The 25,618-nt window shown below is 46.8% G+C and overlaps 1 protein-coding gene across 2 annotated transcripts in view; it reads left to right on the top strand.

Moving 5' to 3' along the window:
- DLG5 (discs large MAGUK scaffold protein 5) overlaps positions 1-25,618 on the top strand; it is a 204,877-nt gene that overhangs the window by 113,952 nt on the left and 65,307 nt on the right. For both annotated transcript variants that reach the window (XM_054034358.1, XM_054034357.1), the window contains 2 exons: positions 13,217-13,360; positions 18,865-19,048. In XM_054034358.1, the coding sequence (XP_053890333.1) occupies positions 13,217-13,360; positions 18,865-19,048 (328 nt within the window). The remainder of the gene's footprint in view (positions 1-13,216; positions 13,361-18,864; positions 19,049-25,618) is intronic.

Raw genomic sequence — 25,618 nt, 5'->3', positions numbered from 1 at the left:
GAGGCCAGCAGCTTTCTGTGTGAGAGCAGGGCAAATGGACTAGCAGCGGCAACAGAGCCCTGCATAGAGATATGGCCCAGCCAAAATCCCTTGTAGGAAAAGAGGGCTCCCCACCACTAGCTTATTGGGGATGCAGCATGTACTGATTGTGGGGGCTGCACACTATTAATGTGTAACTCTCCATCAAGCAATGCTGGGCAGCCACAAATTTAAATAATTAGTGCCGCCCCCAATAAACTAAGCCTGGGTAACCCCAATATTCATTGTTTTAATTTGAAAAGGGGGCTGCCCTAGCAATCCGTTGTTGTTAGGTGGGAAGCATTAATTCAGAGTATGGGGTCTCCAAGGGAGGTGCGTGGAGATGGGGAAAGGGTTGGTTTGTTTTGAAGGAGCGAGGATGTGAACCTATAGAAACATGGGTTTGAAGGGCTATGCTAGTACAGGTATTTTCCACCAACACTAGTAGACTCAGTCCTCAGCATAGTACTTGTCAGGGAAATATGTTGAGCCCTGGAGTAAATTTAGCCCCACGGCCACTGGATGCTGAAATGCATTTGCAAAGCACAGACTTCCTGGGAGGCCTGAGGCAAATCTTAGTCTGCGCCTCAGTTTCCCCATCTGTCAGTGTTGATGCCTAACCTGCTAACCTGAGTATTAGAAGCAAGACTGTTAACTATGAACTTTCAGTCCCTCTGAACGTGATCAGGATTTGAACCAGTGAACTGGAGTTGAAAGGCTGTGTTTTCCATTACCAATCTCTGAGCCAGCCATTCTACCTACCTCACAGGGGTGCTGTGAGACTTACTTAATGAGCAATAAACCCTTTGAATTTCTGTCACATATTCTATCAAAGGATCTCCAAAGCGTTTTTGTGTATCATTTGGCCAAATCCTAAAGTTATTAAATTTTCACTTAGTCCTTACTCAGGCAGAACTCCCATTTGAAGCAGACTGAGTTTGCCCGACTTAAGGATTTGACTGCTTGACTATTTTATAATAATAATTTCTTGTAATATAAGTCAGGATATTATTATAAGGTTCTGTTGGGCTTTTAGAGTGCCAAGTTGTTTTTTTTTTTTTCTTTGAACAAGAGATCAATCCACTGCTATAGCTGCAGGAAATGTGTGCAATGGAAAATATATTTATAAGCTTTTCACAGTCTTAAGAACAACTTTTTAAAAATATTGTGGTTGACCAATGTTTAAACACCTTATATTAAAGAGGAATAGGTACTAGCTTCCAAACAATTAAAGGGATTTCAGAAATAGGAAATGAATAGATTGAGTTGACTTCACTTTCATTCTTTAATACTTTTTCATATTACTTTTAATTTCCATTTTGCAGTCCTTCCCCGTGCAAAACTCCCATTGATCTTTGTAGGACCCTAGGGTTGGGCCCAGACAGTGTAAGTAGAGCTGTGCGAATATCCATTTTTTCTTCAAGTGATTGCTCATGTGTATTCCACAATAGGTGCGCGTGCTCGCCACGTGCACCAGTGCCGGACGCAACCCCTGAAGTGGCGCCTCCATGGCGTGGTATAAGGAGCGCTGCACGGTCCCCCCACCCTCAGTTCCTTCTTGCTGCCAGTGAAGATGCTTCGGAACTGCTCTGCTGCAGCTTTGCTGTAGTTCATCCCCAAAACTGCTTGTTCATTCAGTGTATGGTACCTGTAGTTAGTTAGTTGTTTAGTTTAGTTTAGCTAGTGCGCCCGGGCCGGGGCATGCCCTGTGCCCTGGGTTTTAAGTCGTGCGACACTTGTAGGCAATCTGTGCCAGTGAGTGATCCACACACGGACTGTTTATGCAGTTTGGGAGAACCCATCTCAGCGATCGCTGCAAGATTTGCAAGTCATTTAAGCCTCCGACCAAGAGAGAAAGGGACCTTAGGCTCCGGGCTATTCTGATGGAGTCGGCGCTGACCCCGGCTCCGGCGTGCCGCTCCTAGTCAACATCAGGCACCGCAGTATTGGTGCGCAGCGACCCTTTGGTGCCATCGACTAGTGGACACCGCTCCCTGTCCATGGGGCACGCCAAGAAGGCTAGGAAGAGGCCTTCTTCACCGCAGCACTGGAGTAAACCCAGGACAGAGGCTAGACCCATGTTGGGCAGTCCTTGATCCCCACTGGCCGCTAGGCCTCCGACTCAAGTCGAGTGGAGTAGCCCAGCCAATTTGGAGCAGGCCTCCCTGGATGTCCGGATGCCCTACACGTTGGAGGCCCTGCAGGCAGCCGGTACCAGGAGCACCGCCAATGTCGGCCCCATGCTCCAGAGGCAAGCCACCGCAAGTATCTCCGCAGTCACCCCCGGCTCAGTACTGGTCTCGGTCGAGGGAATGTTCCCGATGCCATTCGTTGTCCAGCGACCATTCAGGGCAAAGTCCATGTGGATCACCCTCGACACCCCCCAGGCTGTCTGGTTGGGTTCTGTCTGACCAAGACTCTTGGCACTGCTCCACCTTGAGGAGCGAACACCGACGGGACCGAGGCAGACAACACCAAAGGTGCTCGTCTCGGAGGGGCTATCGCAGCCGGTCACAGCACAAACGTCAACGTCATTCCCGTTCGTCGTCCCGCTCCAGGACCCTGCCAAAGCACCGCCTCCGCAGCCCTGGGCATTGATCACCTGCGTCTTGCCATCGCAGGTCCGCCTGCCGAAGCCAATCGCGGAGCAGTTGTTACTGATGGTACTGGTCCTCCACGTTGGGATCGCGGTCCTGTGGTCGGCATTGCTCCCGGCGCCACCGCTCCTCCCGGTCCAGGGACAGTGGCAAGTCGTATGTCAGAAGGACCATTGGCCTCCCTCTCCAGACCTCCAAGGAAGGTGTCGGTGGGATGTACATCCTTGGCACCGTGCCTGGAGACCGACCAGGTGGTGGACCCTCCGGTGCCGATGGACACACAAAGTACCGCACCGGCCTCTTCACTCTCCCTGGATGAGGTGATTATGGCCCCTTCTCCCTCCGTCCTGCAGGAGGACTTTAGGGCCCACCAAGAACCTTTAAAAAGGGTGGCATCAAGCCTCCGCCTCCAAGCAGAGGAGATGGAGGAGCCTTCGGACTCCCTGTTTAATGTACTGTCCTCCTCGGCACTGGGCAGGGTGGCCTTGCCTCTCCACGAAGGGGTGGCGAAAATTTCGAATGCCCTGTGGCAAACCCCGGCCTCATTGGCCCCTATCTCTAAGAGAGCAGAATGCAAGTATTTTGTACCCGCCAAGGGGCATGAACACTTATCCACTCACCCTGCTCCTAACTCCCTGGTGGTTAAGTCAGTCAACCACAGGGAACGGCAGGGCCAACCAGCCTCTACCCCGAAAAATAAAGATTGAAGGAGGCTGGACTCATTTAGAAGAAAAATTTATTCGTCCTCAAGCTTCCAGTTACAGGTGGCGAACCACCAGGCTCTCCTGGGCTGGTATGAGTTCAATCTGTGGGGCTCCCTGCCCAAGTCCGAGGACTCCCTCCAGGAGTGCGACAGGAAGGAGTTCAAAGTGCTGGTGGAGGAGGGCACAGCGGCTGCCAGGGCAACCCTGCAGGGAGCTTCGGATGCAGCAGACACGGCCGCGTGGTCCATGGCCTCCGTGGTGTCCATGAAAAGGGCGTCATGGCTCCTGCTCTCTGGGCTGTCCAGCGAGGTGCAGACCTCCCTGTAGGACCTCCCGTGTGATGGCAAAGCTCTCTTTGCGGAACAAACGGATACAAAGCTGCATGGCCTGAAAGACTCCTGCACGACTCTCCAGACTCTGGGTCTCTATGTTCCGGCTCTGGCTAAACTCTCACTCAGGCCACCCATTCAAAATATGAGACTGCTTATAAGAAGTCGTGGGACTATAAGAGGCGCCCATAAGAGGCAGTCTCGGCCTGCCCCCAGCCTGGGTCCTCCAAGGGCAAGCAAGCGGGGAAAAGGCGGTTTTGACGGGACACCCGGGGGCGCCATGCCAGTTCTCATCAGGGATCCACCCCCAAAAAAGCTTCCCTTCTCCAATTGGTTGTGCATTTTCCTCCTGGAGGGGTCACAGCTGACCTCAGACCAGTGGGTCCTCAACACCATCTCCCGGGGCTATACCTTCCAGTTTACTTCCTCTCCGCCCAACCACCCCCTGTCCCTCCTGGAGAACCCCTCGCATGAGGCTCTGTTCAAGCAGGAGGTGGGGCGGCTCCTGGGCCTAGGAGCGGTGGAAGCGGTACTGGGGGAGTTCAAAGGCAAAGGGTGGTACTCCCGCTATTTCCTTCTCCCGAAGGCCAAAGAGGGGCTTAGGCCGATCTTGGACCTAGGAGGCCTGAACCAATACATGGTGAAGCTCAAGTTCCGCATGGTCTCCCTGGTCTCCATCATCCCCTCCCTGGATCCCAGGGACTGGTACGCCGCCCTCGATCTGCAGGACACGTACTTCTACATTCATATATTCAAGGGGCACAGACGCTTCCTCCGTTTCACGGTGGGAGAGGAACACTACCAAGTTACGGTCCTCCCTTTTGGCAACTGCCCCCAGGGTATTCACGAAATGTATGTCGGTGGTGGCGGTCTACCTCAGGTGCCGGGGGGGTGTGTGTGTCCAGATCTTCCCCTATCTGGACGACTGGTTGGTCAAGGGGAGCTCCCGGTCGCAGGTGTGGGATCACGTGGCACTTCTTCTGCCCAAATGCACCACTTTGGGCCTGTTGTTAAACAACACCAAGTCCACATTAGTGCCGGTACAACGCATAGAGTTTATTGGGGCAGTCCTGAACGCCTTGTCGGCGAGAGCCTCCCTCGTCCCGGACAGGTTCGAGACCCTGAAGGGACTCATCGACATGGTCACAAGGTTTCTGGTGACAACAGCCAGAGCGTGCCTCCAGCTCTTGGGTCACATGTCAGCGTGCACGTATGTGGTCCATCACGCCAGACTCAGGATGAGATCCCTCCAGCTCTGGTTGGCCTCGGAGTTCTCCCAGGCCAGGGACAGGATGAACAAAGTCCTCACAGTGCCCGAGCCAGTGATCACCTCCCTATGGCGGTGGTCCTCCGCGAGAAACATGCTCCAAAGGGTCCCGTTCAGGGGCAGGGCCCCATCGCTGGAACTGGTGTCCGACGCCTCGGACCTGGGATGGGGGGCCCAGGTGGGGAACGTTCATACCCAAGGTCTGTGGTCAGCTCAGGATCTGGCCTTCTGCTCGCACCTAGAGGGCCGGGTGGTGAGGGTCCTCATGGACAACACAGCCTCTATGTTCTACATCAACAGACAAGGTGGGGCCCAATCCTCTGCCCTCTGCCATGAAGCCCTCAGGCTGTGGGACTTTTGTATAGCCCACGACATCTGCCTACAGGCCTTCCATCTGCCGGGAACGTGCGGGTGGATCGCTTGAGCAGGGACTTCTCCTCTCAGCATGAGTGGTCTCTCCACCCAGAGGTGGTGCACAGACTTTTCCAAGTGTGGGGAACTCCCCAGATGGACCAGTTCGCGACTCAGCAGAATCGTCGCTGTCCCCGGTTCAGCTCAGAGGGGGGCTGGGACGAGGCGCTATCTCCGATGCCTTCCTCCTGCCCTGGTCAAGCCAGTTTCTCTATGCCTTTCCCCTATTCCCGCTGATCGGCAAGGTCCTGGAAAAGATAAAGACGGACAAGGCCCGGGTCCTTCTGATTGCCCCGGCATGGCCCACGCAGCATTGGTACAGGACCCTTATGGGCCTGGCGGTCGCCCCGCTGTGGCCATTGCCGTTCCGCCCAAACCTGCTCTCCCAGGACAAGGGCTGTCTCCTCCACCCCAACCTAGCGGCCCTCCACCTCCTGGTGTGGCTGCTCAATGGTTAGGTAGGGAGGAAAGGATGTGCTCGGAAGGGTTTCAGCGTGGCCTCCTAGAAAGCAGGTGGCCCTCCACGCACCGAGCCTACTTGGCAAAGTGGTTTCGGTTTTCCAGATGGGTGGATGAGCGGGGTGTTTCCCTGGTGGCCGCCCCGATCCAGCTTATTCTGGACTACCTCCTTCACCTTAGAGCCCAGGGCCTGGCGCCTTCGTCAGTCAAGGTGCATCTGGCGGCCATATCGGCCTTCCATCTGCTGGTGCAAGGCCACACAGTATTCTCCCATGCTATGACTGACCGATTCTTAAGGAGTTGGATCATCTCTTCCCATATGTTAGGCCCCTTGTTCCACAGTGGGACCTAAACCTGGTGTTGGCCTGTCTCACGGGGGCCCCCATTTAAGCCGCTAGCCATGTTCTCCTGGTCACATCTCTCGTTTAAGGTGGCCTTCCTGGTTGCGATCATGTCAGCTAGGTGGGTCTCAGAACTCAGGGCTCTGACCACAGAGCCCCTGTCCATGGTGTTTCATAAAGATAAGGTCCAGCTCCGCCCACACCCTTCGTTCCTCCCGAAGGTGGTCTCCGCCTATCACATGGATCAGGACATTTTTCTGCCGGTCCTCTGCCCCAAGCCCCATGCGTCCAGTGAGGAGCGCCGCCTCCACACGGTGGATGTGAGACAGGCTCTGGGCTTTTTACCTGGAGCGGACTAAGCCATTCAGAAAGTCCTTGCAACTGTTCATCGCCTCGGCCGAGCGCATGAAAGGTCGGCCGATCTCCATTCAGCGGTTCTCCAACTGGATCACCTCGTGCATCCATACCTGTTATGACCTGGCGGGAATCCCTCCACCACCAATTGTGAAGGCACACTCGACTAGGGCGCAAGTCTCATCGTCTGCCTTTGTCCATGTCCCCGTTCAGGACATTTGTAGGGCTGCCACGTGGTCTTCAGTTCACCTCGCATTATGCGATTGTCTCTCAGACCAGGGCAGACACCGGGTTCGGTAGGGCTGTGCTCCATCCCGAGAGTTTGTGAACTCCTTCCCACCTCCAACAGATATAGCTTGGAATCACCTATTGTGGAATACACATGAGCAATCACTTGAAGAAGAAAAGACAGTTACCTTTTCCGTAACTGGTGTTCTTTGAGGTGTGTTGCTCATGTCCATTCCAGATCCCGCACTCCTTTCCCTCTGTCGGAGTTGTCTGGCAAGAAGGAACTAAGGGTGGGGGGAGCGCGCAGTGTCCCTTTATACCGCGCCACGGAGCCACCACTCCAGGGTTCGCTGGGGCACTCCCCTAGGGGTACTGCTAGGGGGAAAAATTTCCAGTACCCGTGCACATGGTGAGCACGCACACCTATTGTGGAATAGACACGAGCAACACATCTCGAAGAACACCAAGTTACGGAAAAGGTAAGTATTCCTCCCCCACGCCCTCCCCCCCGGCTTCGGTGGCCAAACCAAAAAGAAAAAGTAAATAATTATAACATTATATTTGACCCAGAAGGACACATTTTGTTTAGTTTTTGTGCTTTTGCCCTCATTTCCATTTTATTAAAGAATTTGAAGTACAATGCATATGAAAAGTTATTTCAAATGAAAAAGTTAAAACATTTTGTTTTGAAAATGTTGAAACAAAACATTTTATTTTTCAGTTTGTTTTTTTGACTGAAACAATTTGTCAAATGCTTTAAACGTTTTGGTCAACCCAAATCTGTATTTGTTTGGTGAAAAAATGTTTTGTCCTTAAAATTTCCCCCAGCTCTAAATGTAAATGTTTTTTTGTTAGCTTTTATTATACCTGTGCTTTTCCTTCTGTTTGTGGGTATAGACAGGTAGTATTGACAAACTGAGATCCTGGCGTGTCATGATGGGGGTGGGGGATTAAAAGCACTTCTATAGGAGTGGAGTATGCTGGAAAAGGGGAGTGGTTGCTTCAAAAGTAGGGTGCGTGTTGTCATGCCAGAGAGTGTTAGCTGAACTGAGTTCTGAGTTGCCACACATTTAGCTCCTGAAAAGAGAAAAAGCAGTGCCCTGTGATGTGCCAAGTCTGTCTGATACTTGGCATCCTGATGGGTAAAAGCAGGATTGCTCATGCTAAAGTAACATCTGTCAGTGACTGTGTGTGCATGTACATATGTTGTGCAGCATGTACATGGTGGTGTAGCCAGTATTTGGCTAGAGTTTATGCATTGAAGGAGTATGTTACATGCTTACAGGTACTACTCTAATTGCCCTTATTCATAATTTTTCCTTAAAGAATTTGAAACACAAAAAATGAAAGCTGCATTTGAGAGCTGACAGTACATTGTGTGTAGTCTGTAACAATTACTGCACGTAGAGGGGAGATAGTAAATGTAAACATTTTCAAGCTGCTGGGAGATATTTCCAGCAATAGAGGCACTGGTTATTCGTCTTAGTTTGTATTTCCTTGCTAATGTGACCAGATCCCAATTTTGCCCTGATGTCCAAAAGCAATACCATTGGAATCCAAAGGGAGTTTCAGTGGGGGTTATTTAGTAGAACCTCAGAGTTACGAACACCTTGGGAATGGAGGTTGTTATGAACATTTCAGAGTTACGAACTCTGAACAAAACGTTATGGCTGTTCTTTCTAAAGTTTACAACGGGACATCGATTTAAAACAGGTTTGAAACTTGTGCAGAAGAAAAATGCTGCTTTTAACTATCTTAATTTAAATGAACAAGCACAGAAACAGTTTCCTTAGCTTGTCAAATCTTAAACTTTCCCTTTATTTTTTTTTAGTATTTTACTTTTAACACAGTATTATACTATATTTGCTTCCCCCTGCCCCCACCCCGGTCTCTGCTGCTGCCTGATTATGTACTTCCGGTTCCAAATGAGGTGTGTGGTTGACTGGTCAGTTCATAACTCTGAGGTTCTATTGTATATGAGTCAAATCAGGATTTGACCCATAATTCTTACACTTTGGATGTATAGATTTGTTTATATTCTTTGAAACTATGACATTTCTATAAAATATAACAAATATCTCTTTAATGAAAATAATCTCCCTGCTCTAGGGAACATACACCTCTACCCCGATATAACGCTGTCCTCGGGAGCCAAAAAATCTTACTGTGTTATAGGTGAAACCGCGTTATATCGAACTTGCTTTGATCCGCCGGAGTGCGCAGCCTTCCCCCCCCTTTCCCCCCCCCCCCCCGAGCACTGCTTTACCACGTTATACCCAAATTCGTGTTATATCGGGGTAGAGGTGTAGTTCTTCAACTTGGGGCAAAGTAAAATTGCCCAGATCTGAACTCTGATCTGACTGATGTATAGTTTTAAAAGGATGTGTATTGCTGTAACAATATGATCTTTGATTTTTTGATCTACAATATAATTCCATCTGCATTTCTACACTGGCGTCAGTTTGTGGGGCTTAAACCTCTAAAATGGCAATATAGAACGTTCTTCTGTTTACAACTGGACCAGCTATCTAGAATACAAGTACCAGCATCATTGTCATTAGCGCCATCTTTTCGTAGGTAGTTAGATTGTGTACACCTGCAGTATTTCTGTGTGTTTATTTCCAGCTGAGTGTTATAAGGTAAGGATTCTAAATATTAACTTTAGCGGAGTTTGAGACATAGGACATTCTTTCTTCACTTTACAGTAAAACAAATGTTTGTTTGCCTTTGAGACAGGCTTATCAGTTGCCTTTTGGTTGAATCTCTCACACTGAAATATTTTGCCACATGTACATTTCTGATTACAAGCTTAATATGAGCATGTGTTAATTGGACTCAATAAACATAGTATATTCACTGGAATTTAAACTGTGCTTCAATTAACATCATTTTAATTACTCTGTTGGACAGATGGTGTCTGCTTTCAATAATTTCATCCTAAAGCCTCATTTAAGTCATACTTGGGTTCTGAATGTTTCTGTCAGAGGGGTAGATAATTGTAGAATGACTTTTATTTTTGGTAACTTGGATTAACATTTTGAAAAGGAAATACTCTCTAACAGTTGATAATGCTGATAACTCATACAGCACTATTAATAAAGGGGTATTCTGCTGCTTGGCATTCTTGATGGGAGAACATGTAAAAATAGTGTTCGTGAAAGTCTGGCTTCGTTATTGGAAGTTCATCTGTAATGTGAAGTTCAGTTTTAAATGCTGTTATGATTTGTCAGGCAAGACGGTTGTTCCCAAGACCAGTTTCATGTTGGGAGAGGGGAGTTAGATGCTAAGACACAATCGCTCACTTTATGAGTCCTTCAGTCAAAATATAGCTCTATTCCTTAAATAAATAAATAAAATAAAAGGGCACGTTAGTATTGCTCACATACTCCTTGTGAGTCTGTGAATCTTATATGATCGGTATTTTATTTTTGCTATTCTCACCACTGCAGCTGTGCGAAGAGCACTTCCATTCTTCCTCATCAATCGAACTGCCAGCTAAATTTCAGTTCCAGAATCCTTACTGCTGTTTATGTCTGAAGCAGAAAGAATCCTGATTACTTTTCATGCTGAGCTTGCAGTGCTGGCATTTGGAGGGTGGGGAAATGTGCTCTAAAGTGGCAACTGACCAAATTTGATAGGAGACTGAACAGGTTCAAAAAGAAATCAGAGAGTTTCACTCTGCTCTCTTCATTGCCGACTGGCTAGTTTGATTTTTAGGGGACCCAGGAGACAGATCATGTGACTATCAAATGTTTCATTGTGAAACCAGAAAACTCAGTCTTGGAAAAACATTGTGGCTATCCAGAGACAGCAGAGAGTTTAATTTAGAGTTTCTATGGAAGTTTAATGGGCCAAAAACAGTTAGGACAAAATACTGCTAGTTTGGTTTGTTTCCAACACTAAAATTAGTAGAGTTTCACACGACTAGGGGGTTTCCGAAAAAACAACAACTTCCCATCACGCCTTAGCTCAGTAAATGAGTTGTGTGAGAGTTCATGATAAATGAGTCCAATTGCCGGCCAAGGTAGATGATTTTAGTTGTTGTTACTTTTATCCAGTCATTCTGATATAATTTTAAATTCTGGTCTCTGAAGTCACCTTGATTTAGAGTGGCTTGTAATTTGCACATCTCATTAGAGGCTATTAGTGGTGTGTTTTCTTAAAAATGAGCATGATTATTTTATGTGAATAAAATAAAACTCCTGGAGTATTTAGTAGAAGCATGTCTGATGTATACAGTTAAATTTGAGTCTTTGAAATCTTTATATCCTTCATTTGTAATAGCTTAAAATATGATCCTAACACTTCAACAGATGTTCAATTTAGCAGCATGAGTTAGATGGATAAATTATGCTGTCACAGATGCATGCACTTGTTACCCATTTGAAATTCATTGAGGAGATCAGGGCTTGCAGGCTAACCCAGGAAAGCAGAGTCAACTGTGACTGACTGAATTATGTAGCAGGAAAGTTCTGTTCTGTAAAATAATTCTGTTGTCCCTGGGAGAGGTATCTGGGTTGTTAATATACATTTGAGTTGTTGTTAAAGAAAATAATCTCTTTATAATAATTACATCTCTTTACAGTGTGTGTGTGTGAAGTGGTTAGGGTGCCAGTCTGAGACTCTTCAGAGCCAGGTTCAGGTCCCTGTTCTGCCATAGAGCCCGTGTGACTTTCGGCAAGTCGCTTGGCCCAGGTCTACACTACAAATTTGCGTTTATATAACTACGTCACTATGGAGTGTGGAAAATGCACGCCCCTGTGCGATGCAATTATACTGACCGAACTCCCAGGGTAGATATCGCTACAGCAGGGGAGGGCAAATTACGGGCCGGATCTGTCCCCTCAGGGTTTTGGATCCGGACCGCGGGATTGCCCCCCTGGCACTGCAGGCCCTGTGCCACTCTCAGAAGCGACCAGCACCACTTCCCTGCGGCCCCCGGGCGAGGGGGGGGGGGGCGGGAGGTAGAGGGCTCCGTGCATTGACCTTCCCTCCAGACACTGCCCCCCGCAGCTCCCATTGGCCGGGAACGGGGAAACACGGCCAATGGGAGCTTCGGGGGAGGTACCTGGAGGCGTGGCAAGGGCAGCGCACACGGAACCCTCCACCTCCCACCCCCCCAGGGGCTGCAGCGCTTCCTGGAGCGGCGCAGCATGGGGCCAGGGCAGGCAGGCAGGGAGCGTGCCGCTGACAGCCCGGCGCTGCTTTAGGTAAGCGGTGCCGGGCTGGAGCCCGAACCCCGCCCCCCAATTCCCTTCCTGCACCCCGCCCCCTTCCTACACCCCAAACCCCTGCCCTGAGCCCCCTCCCGCAGTCCGCATCCCTCCTCTGCCCCAATCCCTTGCCCTGAACCCTTTCCTGCACACCTCACCCCAGCCCTGCATACAATTTCCCCACCCAGATGTGGGTCTCAGCCCAAAAAGTTTGCCTACCCCTCCACTACAGTGTCAATGGAAGGGCTTCTCCTGTCATCATAGCTACCACCTCTTGGGGAGCTGCAGCTGCACTGCTGCAGCCCTGTAAGTGTACAAAAGCCCTTGTATCTCTGTGCTTCCATTTCCCATCTGTAAAACCGGGATAAGTACTTCTACCTCACAGGGGTGTTGTAAGGATAAATAAATTCAAGACTGAGAGGTATTTAAATATTTTGGTAACAGTAGCATTATAAGTACTTAAGAGCCTCTTTTCTTCTAGGGTACAGATCTTGCTGCAGTTCTTCATAGGACCTTAATACCATAAACCCTCCCAAAAATACAGTTTGTGCCAAATGTGATAGTTGGCTTTTTAAGTGGGATACTCCATAGCAAGCTCACTAAACCTGTGCTCTGTGATTCTACTGACTACCACTTGATTTCTGGGCAAAATTTTAACACTGCTAACATTGTAGCTAAGAAAGTCTGAATTGTTTTAATTCTTTCCTTCATTTTTGAGGCTGCATCTCTCCTCACGTTTCTACAGTATTTGAGATATTTGAACTCTGGTTTACATGGGGCTGCTAGAGTGTTTTAACTGAGGGGTGCTCCAGTCCCAAATGGACTCCTCACCCTCTAGTGCACCAAACCCTAGAGTTGGTGGCCTTCAGGGTAAGTTGCTATCCTAGTTTTTTTCCAGAGCAGGGGGTTGGCTGGGTGTGGTTTTAGAAGTGACTGCTGCCAAGAAGCATTGAATCAATTTGTAATTGTGTTCAATTAAAAAAAAAAACTTTATGCATGTTCTAAGGGACTTCTGATAGCACACTTTAAAAATCTAAACCTGTAATGACCTTCTGTATGCAGAAATTAATGGTGTAGAAGGAGAATTGCCTTTTTTTTCAGTTGCAGCATATTGACACAGGGTCAGTCTTGAATAATTGATTTGTCACTGTAATAGATTCTAAATAGTGTAACTTCTTAAAGCAATATCTCAAGATTTGGAGTGATTACTTGCTAATAGTAACTGGATAGTCACTTCATAAATCTCCACTGATGTAATAATTGAAGTCTGGTTTTATTTTTCCCTTCCATGGCAGGCCTAGTCCAAAACCAAGTCATGATTATGAAAGATTGAAGATCCAATGTATGAAAGCCATGTCAGACCTACAGTCTCTACAGAATCAACATACGAAGACACTAAAAAGATGTGAAGAAGCAGCCAAAGAGGCAGATTTTTATCAGTAAGTAACACAAAAAAGGTAGGAGTGAAAACTTTCTCTTCACTGGTTCACGAGCGGTGCTTAGACAAGTTTAGTAGTGCTGTAATTATTAGTGCTGGTCTGCCAAAAGTGTTTCAGTCTGGTCAATCATGAGATATTGAATCTTTTAAAATATGGCAATTTTAAATTACATCATTCTTGCCACCATCTTGCATTTCTTACTGTTTTAATCACAACGTTTTGTGAACTTCTACAGTCAAAGGTTTTTATTATTTTATTTATTTCACCTACTGTGAAAGGTGGAGTTCTGTGATTTCAGAAGGGGAAAAGCATTGGTTTTGATCTTTAGGGATCTTTTAGTAGCAACTTCTAAAGCCATGATGGAATTGTGGTTTAGTGGAGTGGAGCAAGGCAAACTAGTAACAAAAGTGTGATTGAGATTGGACATTTCATGATCCGGCCAGTCTAAAAATAGAAGGTGGGATTTTAAAATGGGTTCTGCATTGGCCTGACTCCGCTTCCATTGAAGTCAATGGGAGTTTGAACACTTTGAGAGCAGAGTTAGACCATCAATGAGCACTTGTGAAAATGTGGTGAAGTTGTGGGGAGAAGTTTCCAGCATCTGCTTGTAGCTCTGATGATGATCAAGATATTGGACTTGAAACCAGATACTCGTGCAACAGTGAACGTGACATGTACGTGATCTTAGACCAGTCTAATTTTTATTAATTGGAAAGGTATTCCCCTTTAAGAAAAAAAAATGAGGCAAATACACCTCTACCCCGATATAACGCTGTCCTCGGGAGCCAAAAAATCTTACCGTGTTATAGGTGAAACCGTGTTATGTCGAACTGGCTTTGATCCACCGGAGTGCGCAGCCCCGCACCCCCGGAGCACTGCTTTGCCACGTTATATTCGGGTAGAGGTGTATTATGTTGGAAGTAGCTTTAAGGCTAATGTTCTCTAATGGTGCACCATGCAGAATTGATAAGTTTGTAACAATCTGGGAATGACATTGTCTGATTTGGATGGCTTAGTACTGTAGCTCTTACACCGTCAGCAGGCAAAATTTGAAAAAATGTTAGTAAGAAAAGTCACCATGTGCAAACTAAGTGCGCTGCATGGCTATTTGCTGGGGAGATTTGTTGATCCCGTCTGTCCACTTGATTTTGCTTTGAAGAAGGAAAATGGAGGAACAATAGAAGATCCTTGCAACACACTATTTTACCCCTTTATACCTTTGTCATTATCTAAGGATCCTTCAGAGCTGGTTTGTTTTATTTATTAGATGTCAGTTCCACGAGATCACAAGCCTGAGACACTGTCCTTAGTGCTCTTTCCAAGTTGTTCTGCTTGCTAATAAATTCTAGACGAAGCTACAGATGTCTTTATTTTTAGTCAGATCCCCGTAGCTGCTTTTTCTGTGCACGTGAAAGGCTAATGTAAAATGTTTGCACTCCTTGAAGTGATAGTAGAGTTTTATTTCCCTCATTTGCAAACCACAGTTCTATAATCTGTGTGATTATAATGTTTTGTGTTGTTTTTGTTTTATATCAGTATGAAGGGAATTTAATGATTTAAATTTTACTTGGGGACAAAAGGCTGTTGAGAGTGATTAATCTATTGTAATTGCACTCAAGTACACAAGTACACTAAGAATATTATTTTCTCTGAGGAACAGCAGTTTTGGCTTTTACAAAATGACAAATGCAAGGCAATAAGCTTGCACTAAGTATTCTATAAGACTGGGTACTCTATGAGACTATCTGGCCAGCAAAAAAAACAACATTTTTTATTGTCTCAGAGGTAAGCCCACTTTTCCCCAAATGAACTTTTATTAAGATTTGGATAAATAGACTCCTTATCTGCCACTTCAGATAGACCTCTGGGCCTCCCCTCTGCCCACCCTCCCCCCATAGAAGCTCAAATTAAAAACACGTCCTTGGGCATGTTTCCTGCAATCTTATCTCTTCTGTTCCTCCTGGTCCCTTCAGCGTCTTTGCAGGTCTCCTTCCTTTGAAGATATTAAGACTGGAATAAGAATTGTGGGATCCACCAAATCCTGCGGGCTTTTTGGGTCCTGGTTTCTTTGCATTTAAAAATCACACGCTTTAGGAGAGTATGATCAGTAGGGTTACCATATTTAGTGCCTCTGAAAGGAGGACACTTTAAAGGGGCCCCAGCCCCGCCCCCAGCCCCGCGCCCGCCCCAACCCCGCCCCCTCCCCAAAGTCTCCGCCCCCTCCCCTGCTTCCAGCGAACATTTGAGTCGCGGGAAGCCTGAAGCAGGTAAGGGGGGGTGTGTGGGGGGGGAAGAGGGGGGGTGTGTGGGGGGGAAGAGGGGGGGTGTGTGTGGGGGGGAGGAGGCGCGGCCCACCCCCAGCACCGCAGGTCCCCAGCCCGTCCCCCGAGCCCCCGGCCCGGCACCGCCGGCCGAGCCCCCGACTCGGCACCCGAGTCCCCGGCCGGGCCCGGCACCGGGCCCCCCCGAGCACCGCCGGCCGAGCCCCCGGCCCAGCGCCCGGCACCCGGCCACCCCGAGCACCGCCGGCCGAGCCCCCGGCCCAGCACCCGGCCCGGCACCCGGCCACCCCGAGCACCGCCGGCCGAGCCCCCGGCCCAGCACCCGGCCCGGCACCCGGCCATCCCGAGCACCGCCGGCCGAGCCCCCGGCCCAGCACCCGGCCCCCCCGAGCACCGCCGGCCGAGCCCCCGGCCCGGCCCCCGAGCCCCCGGCCCGGCACCCGGCCCCCCCGAGCACCGCCGGCCGAGCCCCTGGCCCAGCACCCGGCCCGGCACCCGGCACCCGTAGCCGCCGGCCGAGCCCCCCGGCCCGGCCCCGGGCCCCCCCGAGCACCGCTGGCCGAGCCCCCGGCCCGGCACTGCCGGCCAGGCCCCCCGAGCCCCCGGGCCCCCCCGAGCACCGCCGGCCGAGCCCCCGGCCCGGCACCCGGCCCCCCCGAGCACCGCCGGCCGAGCCCCCGGCCCAGCACCCGGCCCGGCACCCGGCACCCGTAGCCGCCGGCCGAGCCCCCCGGGCCGGCCCCAGGCCCCCCCGAGCACCGCCGGCCGAGCCCCCGGCCCGGCACTGCCGGCCAGGCCCCCCGAACCCCCGGGCCCCCCCGAGCACCGCCGGCCGAGCCCCCGGCCCGGCACCCGAGCCCCCGGCCCGGCACCCGGCCCGGCACCCGGCACCCGAGCCCCCGGCCCAGCACCCGGCCCGGCACCCGGCACCCGAGCCGCCGGCCGAGCCCCCCGGCCCGGCCCCGGGCCCCCCCCGAGCACCGCCGGCCGAGCCCCCGGCCCGGCACTGCCGCCCAGGCCCCCCGAGCCTCCGGCCCGGCACCGGGCCCCCCCGAGCACCGCCGGCTGAGCCCCCGATCCCCCGGCCCGGCACCCGAGCCGCCGACCGCATGTCCGATTTTCCCGGACATGTCCGGCTTTTTGGGATTTCCCCCCGGACGGGGATTTGGAGCCCAACAAGCCGGACATGTCCGGGAAAATCCAGACGTATGGTAACCCTAATGATCAGCAATGTTTCCCAGGTCGGGAATGTGAGACACCTTGGGTGCAATGGCAGCTAAGGCCCAGCAGGAATCTTGTCTGCCATGTCTGTTAAGCCCTTTTTGACTGGTTCCTCTTAGTCAGTGGTACTCAAACTACCGTACTGGTGACCCCTTTCACACAGCAAGCCTGAGTGTGACACCCCCCCCCCCCCCCTTATAAATTAAAAAAATGTTTTTTATATATTTAACACCATTATAAATGCTGGCTGCAAAGTGGGGTTTGGGGTGGAGGCTGACAACTTGCGACCTCCCCCCCCCCCATGTAATCCCCCTGAGGAGTCGTGACCCCCCAGTTTGAGAACCCTGCTCTAAGTTGAATGAAGACTAATTGGGAGCTAGAGGCCTGTTATTAGGGTGTTAGGGATAGGTGTTTCAGGGAACGACAGAGCTTGCCAAGGAATTTGCTAAGTTTAGAACCAAGCCTTACTCAAGTATAGATACTTTCTACTTTATGAATTTATCTTAGTATGTGTCCTGCAGACTCTGAGTTTAGCAAGTTCTGGATGCTGAACCAAAATCTTGAAAGTTTGGCACTACCCTGGTTTCAACAGAACTTTTATCCAAGTTGGCCTGTGTTTTCAAGTGACTAGTGATTTTGGATGTCTAATCCAAGACACCTAATTTTGAGGCCTATGCATAAAATCATGTTTTGTCCTGTGAATTATTCTTGAAGCTATTTTGGAAGAGAGTAGGTGGAGCTCTCTAGTCGGGGTTGACTTTAACATTGTATTAATTGTGGTAGCATCTAGGAACCCCAATCATGGCCCAGGACCCCGTTGTGTTAGGTGCAGTACAAATACAGAACAAAAAACAAGCCTGCCCTAAAGGACTTGCAATCTAAGTAAAATCTGAATAGCAGATGCTGAGATCAGTCAGACCCAGGTGTAAGGATTGCATATATTTAGTCTTGTAAAAATAATTTACCAAAGGCTTAATTTTTTGCCTAAGTTATTGCCACATTTTTTTAGTTTGATGATTTCTGTAAGCTCTCCATTGGGTAATTTTGTACAGGAAATGTAGCTCACTTACTTCTTATGAAAGGAGTGGGAGTACAAAGTTCACTTATAATGTAGAACAGTTCTACAGATTTTTTTAATTGTAAATTTGATTCCAATCATTAAAAAAAAAAAAAAAAAGAGAAACTACAGGCAGCAGCAATTTTATTATAGGGACTTTGAACAGATCCCTGGTAGGTGAGAGAGTTAGGTCTGAATCACTTTGTTTCAACAATAAAACCTGGCCACATCTTATTGTCTTTCTTTTCTCTAAACTGCAACTTAATACAATTTAATTATCTCTTGGGCTGCTTCAACAGCAGTGTGCTTTAAAGTTGGGCTGCTGCACTGAATTAGAGTTTGAATTCTATCCTCAATAATGTGACTTAGGTGTGATTTTAAAGGTGAATATAAACCTGTCAACTATTACAAGCAATATACCCAATTTGGGATAACAACTGGTAGCTTTACCTGCTTAAAAATGTTCCAAAATATTTTTGAAACAAAAGCAAACAAGCAGAAAGCTTTTTCTACTCTATTGATGTCTTGTTCTATTGTATTGTATTGTGTTGTTCAAATATGTGGCTAATTTATTGTGCCTAGAAGATCTTATAAGTCCAGGGACACAATTTCTGTGCCTGTTTAGCAGTTTGCTTGTTGAAATGGTCACTGGGGCGGGCTGCTTGTTCTACATAAATCTATAATATATCTGTTTTAATGCTGCACAGAGCTTTCAAATCACTTAACTCTAGAAGGTCTCTGGTTGTGCTGCCTGTCTTTCTTCTGTAGGATTTAGCTGGCACATGGCATTTGGAATATTCAGATCTGAAGAAATGAGTTAGTTAATTTCATCTGCCTTTTTTAATTTGAAACTTTGACTTGGTTTGATATGGATTAGTGCATCGGCATGAAGAGGGCTTCCTGTGAAGTTTTTATCTAAGTGCTCTTTCTTTGTGACATTCTAGTACCTTGCATAGTCGACTGCTGAGTGACCAGTCACAGCTGAAGGAGGACATGGATACCTTGAAGAGGAAGAATACGCAGTTGGTGCGAGAGCATAACCATCTCCAACAATCATGTGAGGAAATGAAGAGACTTCATGATGAGGATCAGAAAGAGATAACAGACCTACGCAGCCAGCAACAGCAGGTAGCCTGCAGATCTTGGCATGAATGCTATGAGCAGCTGTTTAATGTTTTCATGGAATGTAAAGCATTGCATGGCTGGCCTACCACTTACCTTTCTTTTTACCATTGAACCAATTGGAGTGATTTTCCCTAATCTGACAGCGCAAGTCACAAAACTGCAATTTAAAACACAATGGTAGTGTGTACATTTAATTATCATTGTTTTCTGATAAGTGACTCTCTAAAATTGACCTTGTGTGGGGTTCCTTCTTCCTTGTGTTTCAGTGACTCTGGATCTAGTGTCTTTTAGTTAGACAAATCTTTTTACTTTTAAAACCTGCAAACTTGGATCTGCAATATGAAGTGTCTTTCAGCAGCTAGTAGGATGAGGAGTTGCACTACTTACCTCTCCCAAAAAACCCAAAAGGAGACTACTTACTCCCCGGTAGTTTAGCAGTGTCAGCTGGGATTGACTGGGAGCTTTGATGTGTGTGAGGGGAATTGTGGCATGGGGACGTGGAAGGAGGAGGAAGGGTATGGATTGGTGTGGATTGAGGTTATGATGAGTGGATTTAGGAGGAAGGAGAGAACCGTGTGTGTGAGAGGGAATAAGGACTGGAAGAGATGAATAGACTCATAGATTTTAAAGTCAGAAGGGACCATCATGATCATATAGCCTGACCACCTGCACATTGCAGGCCACAGAACCTCACCCACTCACTTCTGAACTAGACCCCTAACTTCTGGCGGAACAACTGAAGTCCTCAAATCATGATTTAAAGACTTCAAGTTACAGACTCCACCATTTACACCAGTTTTTAAACCTGTAAGTGACCCATGCCCCATACTGCAGAGGAAGGCAAAACAACCAAAACCCCAGGGTCTCTGCCAATCTGACCCCAGGGGAAATTCCTTTCCGACCCCAAATCTGGCGATCAGTTAGACCCTGAGCATGTGGGCAAAACTCACCAGCCAGACCCCTGGGAAAGAATTCTTTGTAGTAACTCAGAGCCCTCCCCATCTAGTGTCCCATTACTGGCCATTGGAGCTATTTGCTGCTAGCAGTCGTAGATTGGCTATATGCCATTGTAGGCAGTGTCATCATACCATCCCCTCCATAAACTTATCAAGCTCAGTCTTGAAGACAGTTAGGTTTTTTGCCCCTACTGCTCCACTTTGGGAGCTGTTCCAGAACTTCACTCCTCTGATGGTTAGAAACCCTAATCTAATTTGCAGCCTAAACTTGTTGATGGCCAGTTTATATCCATTTATTCCTTTGTCCACATTGGCACTTAACTTAAATAACTCCTCTTCTTCCTGGTATTTATTCTGCAATGGAGAGACTGTGAGGATAGGGAGGAGAAAACACTGTACAAAGCGAGAAATATGGAGAGTAGGAAAGCAAGGGAATCCATTATTAGACATTACAGACAAGTTAGACTGAGGGACAACTTAAGGAACATATGAAAAGTCTTGCCAAGACATTCTTTTCATTTAATAGATATTTTCTCTCATATGCATAGATGATCTAGACATAGAATGTATGGAATATTATCAGTAAAAAAAAATCCACATTCTTTTAAACTCCCCTCAGTCAGCCAGAGGCAGATATTAAATATACCTTTGAGACATTACTCAGAGTGCCTGTGTCTGTCTGCTCCTACCAGCCCAGCCTTGCTCTTACAGATTGGTTGCCCCTCACAAGTACCTTTCTTTGTGTAGCCTTAGAATCCAGTGCAAAATCTGTTTACCAGTGAGTTGTGGATTTACCTTGTTTATAATTGCTCTCTATGCTCCACTCCTTGTTTGCCAGTAAAATAAAAGCGAGCTGTCCCTTAGTATCTTGGTAAAAAAATCACTGGCTTTTAATTTATCTGTACTAGTAGGAAATGTTTTTGAAGCATCAATTAATTGTAAAGAGGAATTGGGATTACATAAACTGTTAAATAAGAAGGACGTTTGACATCAACAGACCCAAATGTCTGAGTCTAACACTGATTTGTCATTTTAAAACGTCTGTGTTTTAAAAATGGGTGCCTGAACTTAGGCTCCTAAATTCATATTTAAGCCCCTAAATAAGTGGCCCAATTCTCAGAAGTGCTGAGCACTCAGCTCTGTGCCTCTGTTCCAAAGCCCTTTGAAATCAGTGGAAATACTGATTGCAGCCCATCCTGAAAAGACAATGGATAGGACTACTTTTGGCTATGAGTATTTTGGGTGGAGGTGTTTGGTTTAGTCTGATATTTTTGGGAATAGGAATTTATATATAAATATGTTACCATAACCTCATTTCAACCCTTAGGCAAAATTTCAGCCTTAAGAGACTTATAATTGAATTACATGCCCCTTAACTTAAGGGTTTACAATGAAAACGCAACACAAGTTACAGCATTGCTTTCTGCCAGAATAACAATGAATTAAAGCGTATCAGTACTGACTTGATAATTTTGGGCACATTGTTAATAGTTAATTGTTGACTGTTTATTCATCATTCTTGAAATCACGTCATTTTGATTGAGAGCTTTTTTAAAATAAAACTGTTCTCAGAGTTGACCCTTTCCTAATATGAAGAAAGAACTCTGGATAATTATAATTTTTAGTCATGCTAAATCTAATTTAAAGGCTTATAATAATGAAAAAAGAATGGCTTTTGTCCCTTGATCTTTAGGTATTTCTTGGGACAGGAATAGCTGTGGGCATGCAAAAGTGCAGCCTGTGTTTATATTGTGAAAGCATCACAAAAAATGAGTGGCAGTTTTTCTTTCTCCCAGTGACACCTTTAAAGGTTAGGGGAATGATTGAACAAAGTTTGGTTATTTAGGTTCACAGACACTATTCAGTTAGAACAATACTACAGGTTGATTAATGCTTTTAAACTTCAAACTTAAAAAAAGAGCTTTTGCAGGGATGAAAGAATGGATGTTTCTAACAATTAAGCAGTCTCAACACCAAGGTGCTTGGTTTTTTAATCGTAGTAAAGTTCACACGCTAGGGAGAAAAATAGGCAAAATAGGCTGGCAGAAAAAACAACCTGGAAGTGGCAGAGAGTCCATGGTTCATTTACAGAAAAGGGATTATTTAGTTAGAACAGTTACAGTAACATGTAGAATGGATAAATAGATGGCTTTGCCTAACTCTGTGGGCTGATTCATGAGACAAACTTTAAAGTCAAATGGTTAAGCTTCAGAAGCAAAGTCTATACAAACCAAAATAATTACTTGCCAGGCTTGAAGGGTAAAAGTCAAAATAAGCTATACAGACTGAGGTGTTTACCATGTTTTTAGTTGGGTTTTTATTGGTTTGTTTCTTTGTGGGTGTTTTTGTTTGTTCATTTTATTAACTTCGTATTTTGTCTTGCTCGTTTCCTCTGATATCAGGTTAACTTGAAGGGGTGCTCCTATACATCTTTGTATGTGAAACATTTAGTACTACAGAAGTTTGGATTTTTATTCCCTGCTCTGCTATACTACAGACTCACTATGCGAGTTTGGTCAAGTCACTTACCCTTTCTGTGCCTTAATTTCTCACTCTGTAAAATGGTAATGTGAAACCTACCACAGAATGGCATCAGCTTTAATGTTTGTCCAGCAATTGGAGATTCTTTGATGGGAAGCACAGCATAAAGTCGGAGTGTTATTTCTATCATTTATTTTTGCAAAATAATTTAATGTGCGAACTTCATCATTACCCTTTTCAAAGAAATGTTGTTACTCTAACAGTGAGAAACGTGTGTGGCTCCTTTTCTTGGTGTGTCAGTGTGAATCATGTTGTCCTGAAGGAATGCCAACAGTCTTATCTCAGTCTTTGTCACTTTGAATCTGGATTAATCTAATTCTATTTTTGACGGTCTCTCTGACATGTCATGCCATCGCCAGACTGTAGCAAAACACAGCAGCCCAACTGCTTGAGAAACAAAAACTGTTGATCAAATGACTCCTACTGTGTGGGATTGCCCTTGATTTCCTGTACAGCAGCTGCCTGGCCTTTAAGTTTCTACTGCTCACGTATGAGGTTTTCGTTGCCATGGCTGTACCCTTGGGTCCAGCTTGGACTATTTACTCTTCCTCGTACTGGGGCTTTGGATGGGAGATTTTCCTTATTACTACGCTTCCTGTTTGTGGCATTTTCTCTTTTCTTCCCTTCCTCCCTCCAAACTCCATTTGCATTTTAAAGCCTTTGACTAAGTTTAAAATAAACTCCTGCTATCTTTGGTCTTGTCTTTTCTCTTTCAGTTTACTTAATCTGATAGTTGTTTAAGACATTGTCAATGAGAAGGGGCCCCATACATTTTAGGCTGTGAGAAAATGTTTGCTTCTGTCTGAGAGTTTCAAATATTCAGCCCCTAAGTTTGGTTTCAGTACCATTTGATTTCGTTTTTCAGTAAACTTTGTTTTTCTTGGACAGTTCAGTGGTTGTCAAGGCCCCAATTCAGGAAAACATCCCTACTCAGTAACGGCCCTTCAGCATGTGTTTATAATTAAGCATGTGCTGAAGTCCACTATTTAAAAAGTGTGTGCCCCTAAATGTGGGTGGACAAAATAACGTGCTGATGTTATTTCCTCAGTCACATCCTAAGGCCTCGGTTCAGCAAGGCACTGAATCATGTGCCTACTTTAAGCAGATGAGTAGTGCCCCAGAAGTGAATGGGACTACACACGAGCTTGAAATTAGGCACATGATTAAGTCATTGCTGAATTGGGACTCTGTTAGGTCCAAATTGTCAAGTTGACTTGTAACCAAACAGCTCACAGTTCTGGTCAGTTGGGTTTTTGTACCTTTAGGTTTGTTAAAGGGGACAGTGTCAGGATAAAAATCAGACTGTTAGGAACCTCACTTTCTCACCTGTGTGGTTGTGATGCATAAGATCAGCTTTATTAAGCTGCAATCTGTGGGTTACTGGTGATCTACAGAGAGCTGGCAGTCACATAAAGTTGGTAGCTGCTACTCATTTCCAGCTGCTTCTCCAAGAGGCTAGGCGTCTCAATGTAAAGAGGAGCCTGAGCATGTGTAGAAGCAGCAGGAATTAAGGAGCCAGCAATGACTATAATTAGGGCTCCATGTCTGTCTCAGAGGTCACGGAAGTAATGGATTCCGTTACTTTCCGCGGCCTCTGTGACTTCTGCAGCGGCCAGTGTGGCTGACCCCAGGGCCTCCCAAGCAGCTGGCTCCAGGGACAGCCACACCAGCCGCTGCTGGAGCGGCTCTGCAGCCCTACTTGCTTGGGCGACCCTACAGCCAACTGCTCCGGCTGTTGCTCGGGTGGCCCCAGGCAGCTGGCCCTGGGGATCGCCTGAGCAGTGGTCCCAGGTGCAGCTGGAACAGCCACTGCTACGTAGCCCCATCAACTGGTGCGACTGCCCACCCTCGGGCAGCGACGCTCCCCTCCCCAAGATTTAGTCGGGTATTTTTAGTAAAAGTCAAGGACAGGTCAAGGGCCGTGAATTTTTGTGTATTGCCTGCGACCTGTCCATGACTTTTACTAAAAATACCCATGACTAAATCGTAGCCTTAACTATAATTGCCAAGAGAGTGTTGGGCAATTGCAAATTGTATCCTAGTAGTCTGTGTGATCATGAACGGGAGGGAAAGTGATCCACAAGATTTCTCTCTGTATTTGTGGTCCTTGCAACGAAACTGTCAGCAGTGTCTCCTTAGAGCAGTGGTGGGCCACCTGCGGCCCGCATGTCGCATGCAGCCTGTCAGGGTAATCCCCTGGCGGGCCGCCAGACAGTTTGTTTACATTTACACGGCCGCCGGCAGCTCCCAGTGGCTGTGGTTTGCCATTCCCAGCCAATGGGAGATGCGGCAAGTATTTTATGGAAGTATTCCTTTTAAGTTTCTCTAGTACCCTCCTTAAATGCATCTAAACTTTAGGCTAGATTTGACCCTTTTAAACATAACACTTAGTGTTTTTAGGACAAAATAACCTAGCTATGGGTAGCTTTCTGAACAAATGCTTCTTTACTAGATGTTTTTTAGATGAAATAACGATGAATATTGAAATGCATGACTGCATGTAAATCTTACCCAGACTAGCCTTTCATCTCTTGAAACTTAAGTTATTTGAGTTTGAGTTGTTGTGAGTGAGACTGGTAAAATGAAGTATTAATCACTGTTATCACAGCTTCCAAAGTTATGTTTTGGGGGAGTGTTTTATAATTTGGCAGTTGAAATGTGGAAAAGTTATTATCAATATTTATTCAACTAGTAATAGTAAACTAAGTTTTATCATCTCCTTGTCTAGTGTTGTGGGGGTTTTTTTGTTTGTTTGTTTTTAAGACCCATGTGTTAAAACTAACTAGTGGTACCTTTTTTGCCCTTTTATTTAGATTGCTTGTCTATAGCAAAACAATTTTTATAGGACTATTGATATAGTCGTGTTTTTCCATCTAAATTTATTGAATGTGGGTATTACCAACCTGAAGGTAAGAATCTTGTATGTAGAGATTTCCTTTTCAAAATGGCCTAATTCAACTTAAATGTTTTTTCATGGACATTGAGTTTGAGGAGAAAAGTAGCTGTAAGCAAAAAACATTTAGTTTTCATATATTAATAGGTCTCCTAAGATATTCATATTACTTAAAAACAAGTG

This window comes from Malaclemys terrapin, chromosome 7, assembly GCF_027887155.1.
Source record: "Malaclemys terrapin pileata isolate rMalTer1 chromosome 7, rMalTer1.hap1, whole genome shotgun sequence".
NCBI classification, from domain to species: domain Eukaryota; kingdom Metazoa; phylum Chordata; order Testudines; family Emydidae; genus Malaclemys; species Malaclemys terrapin.
Note: the sequence above shows the minus strand (reverse complement) of the source record. Positions and strands in the feature narration are given on the sequence as shown.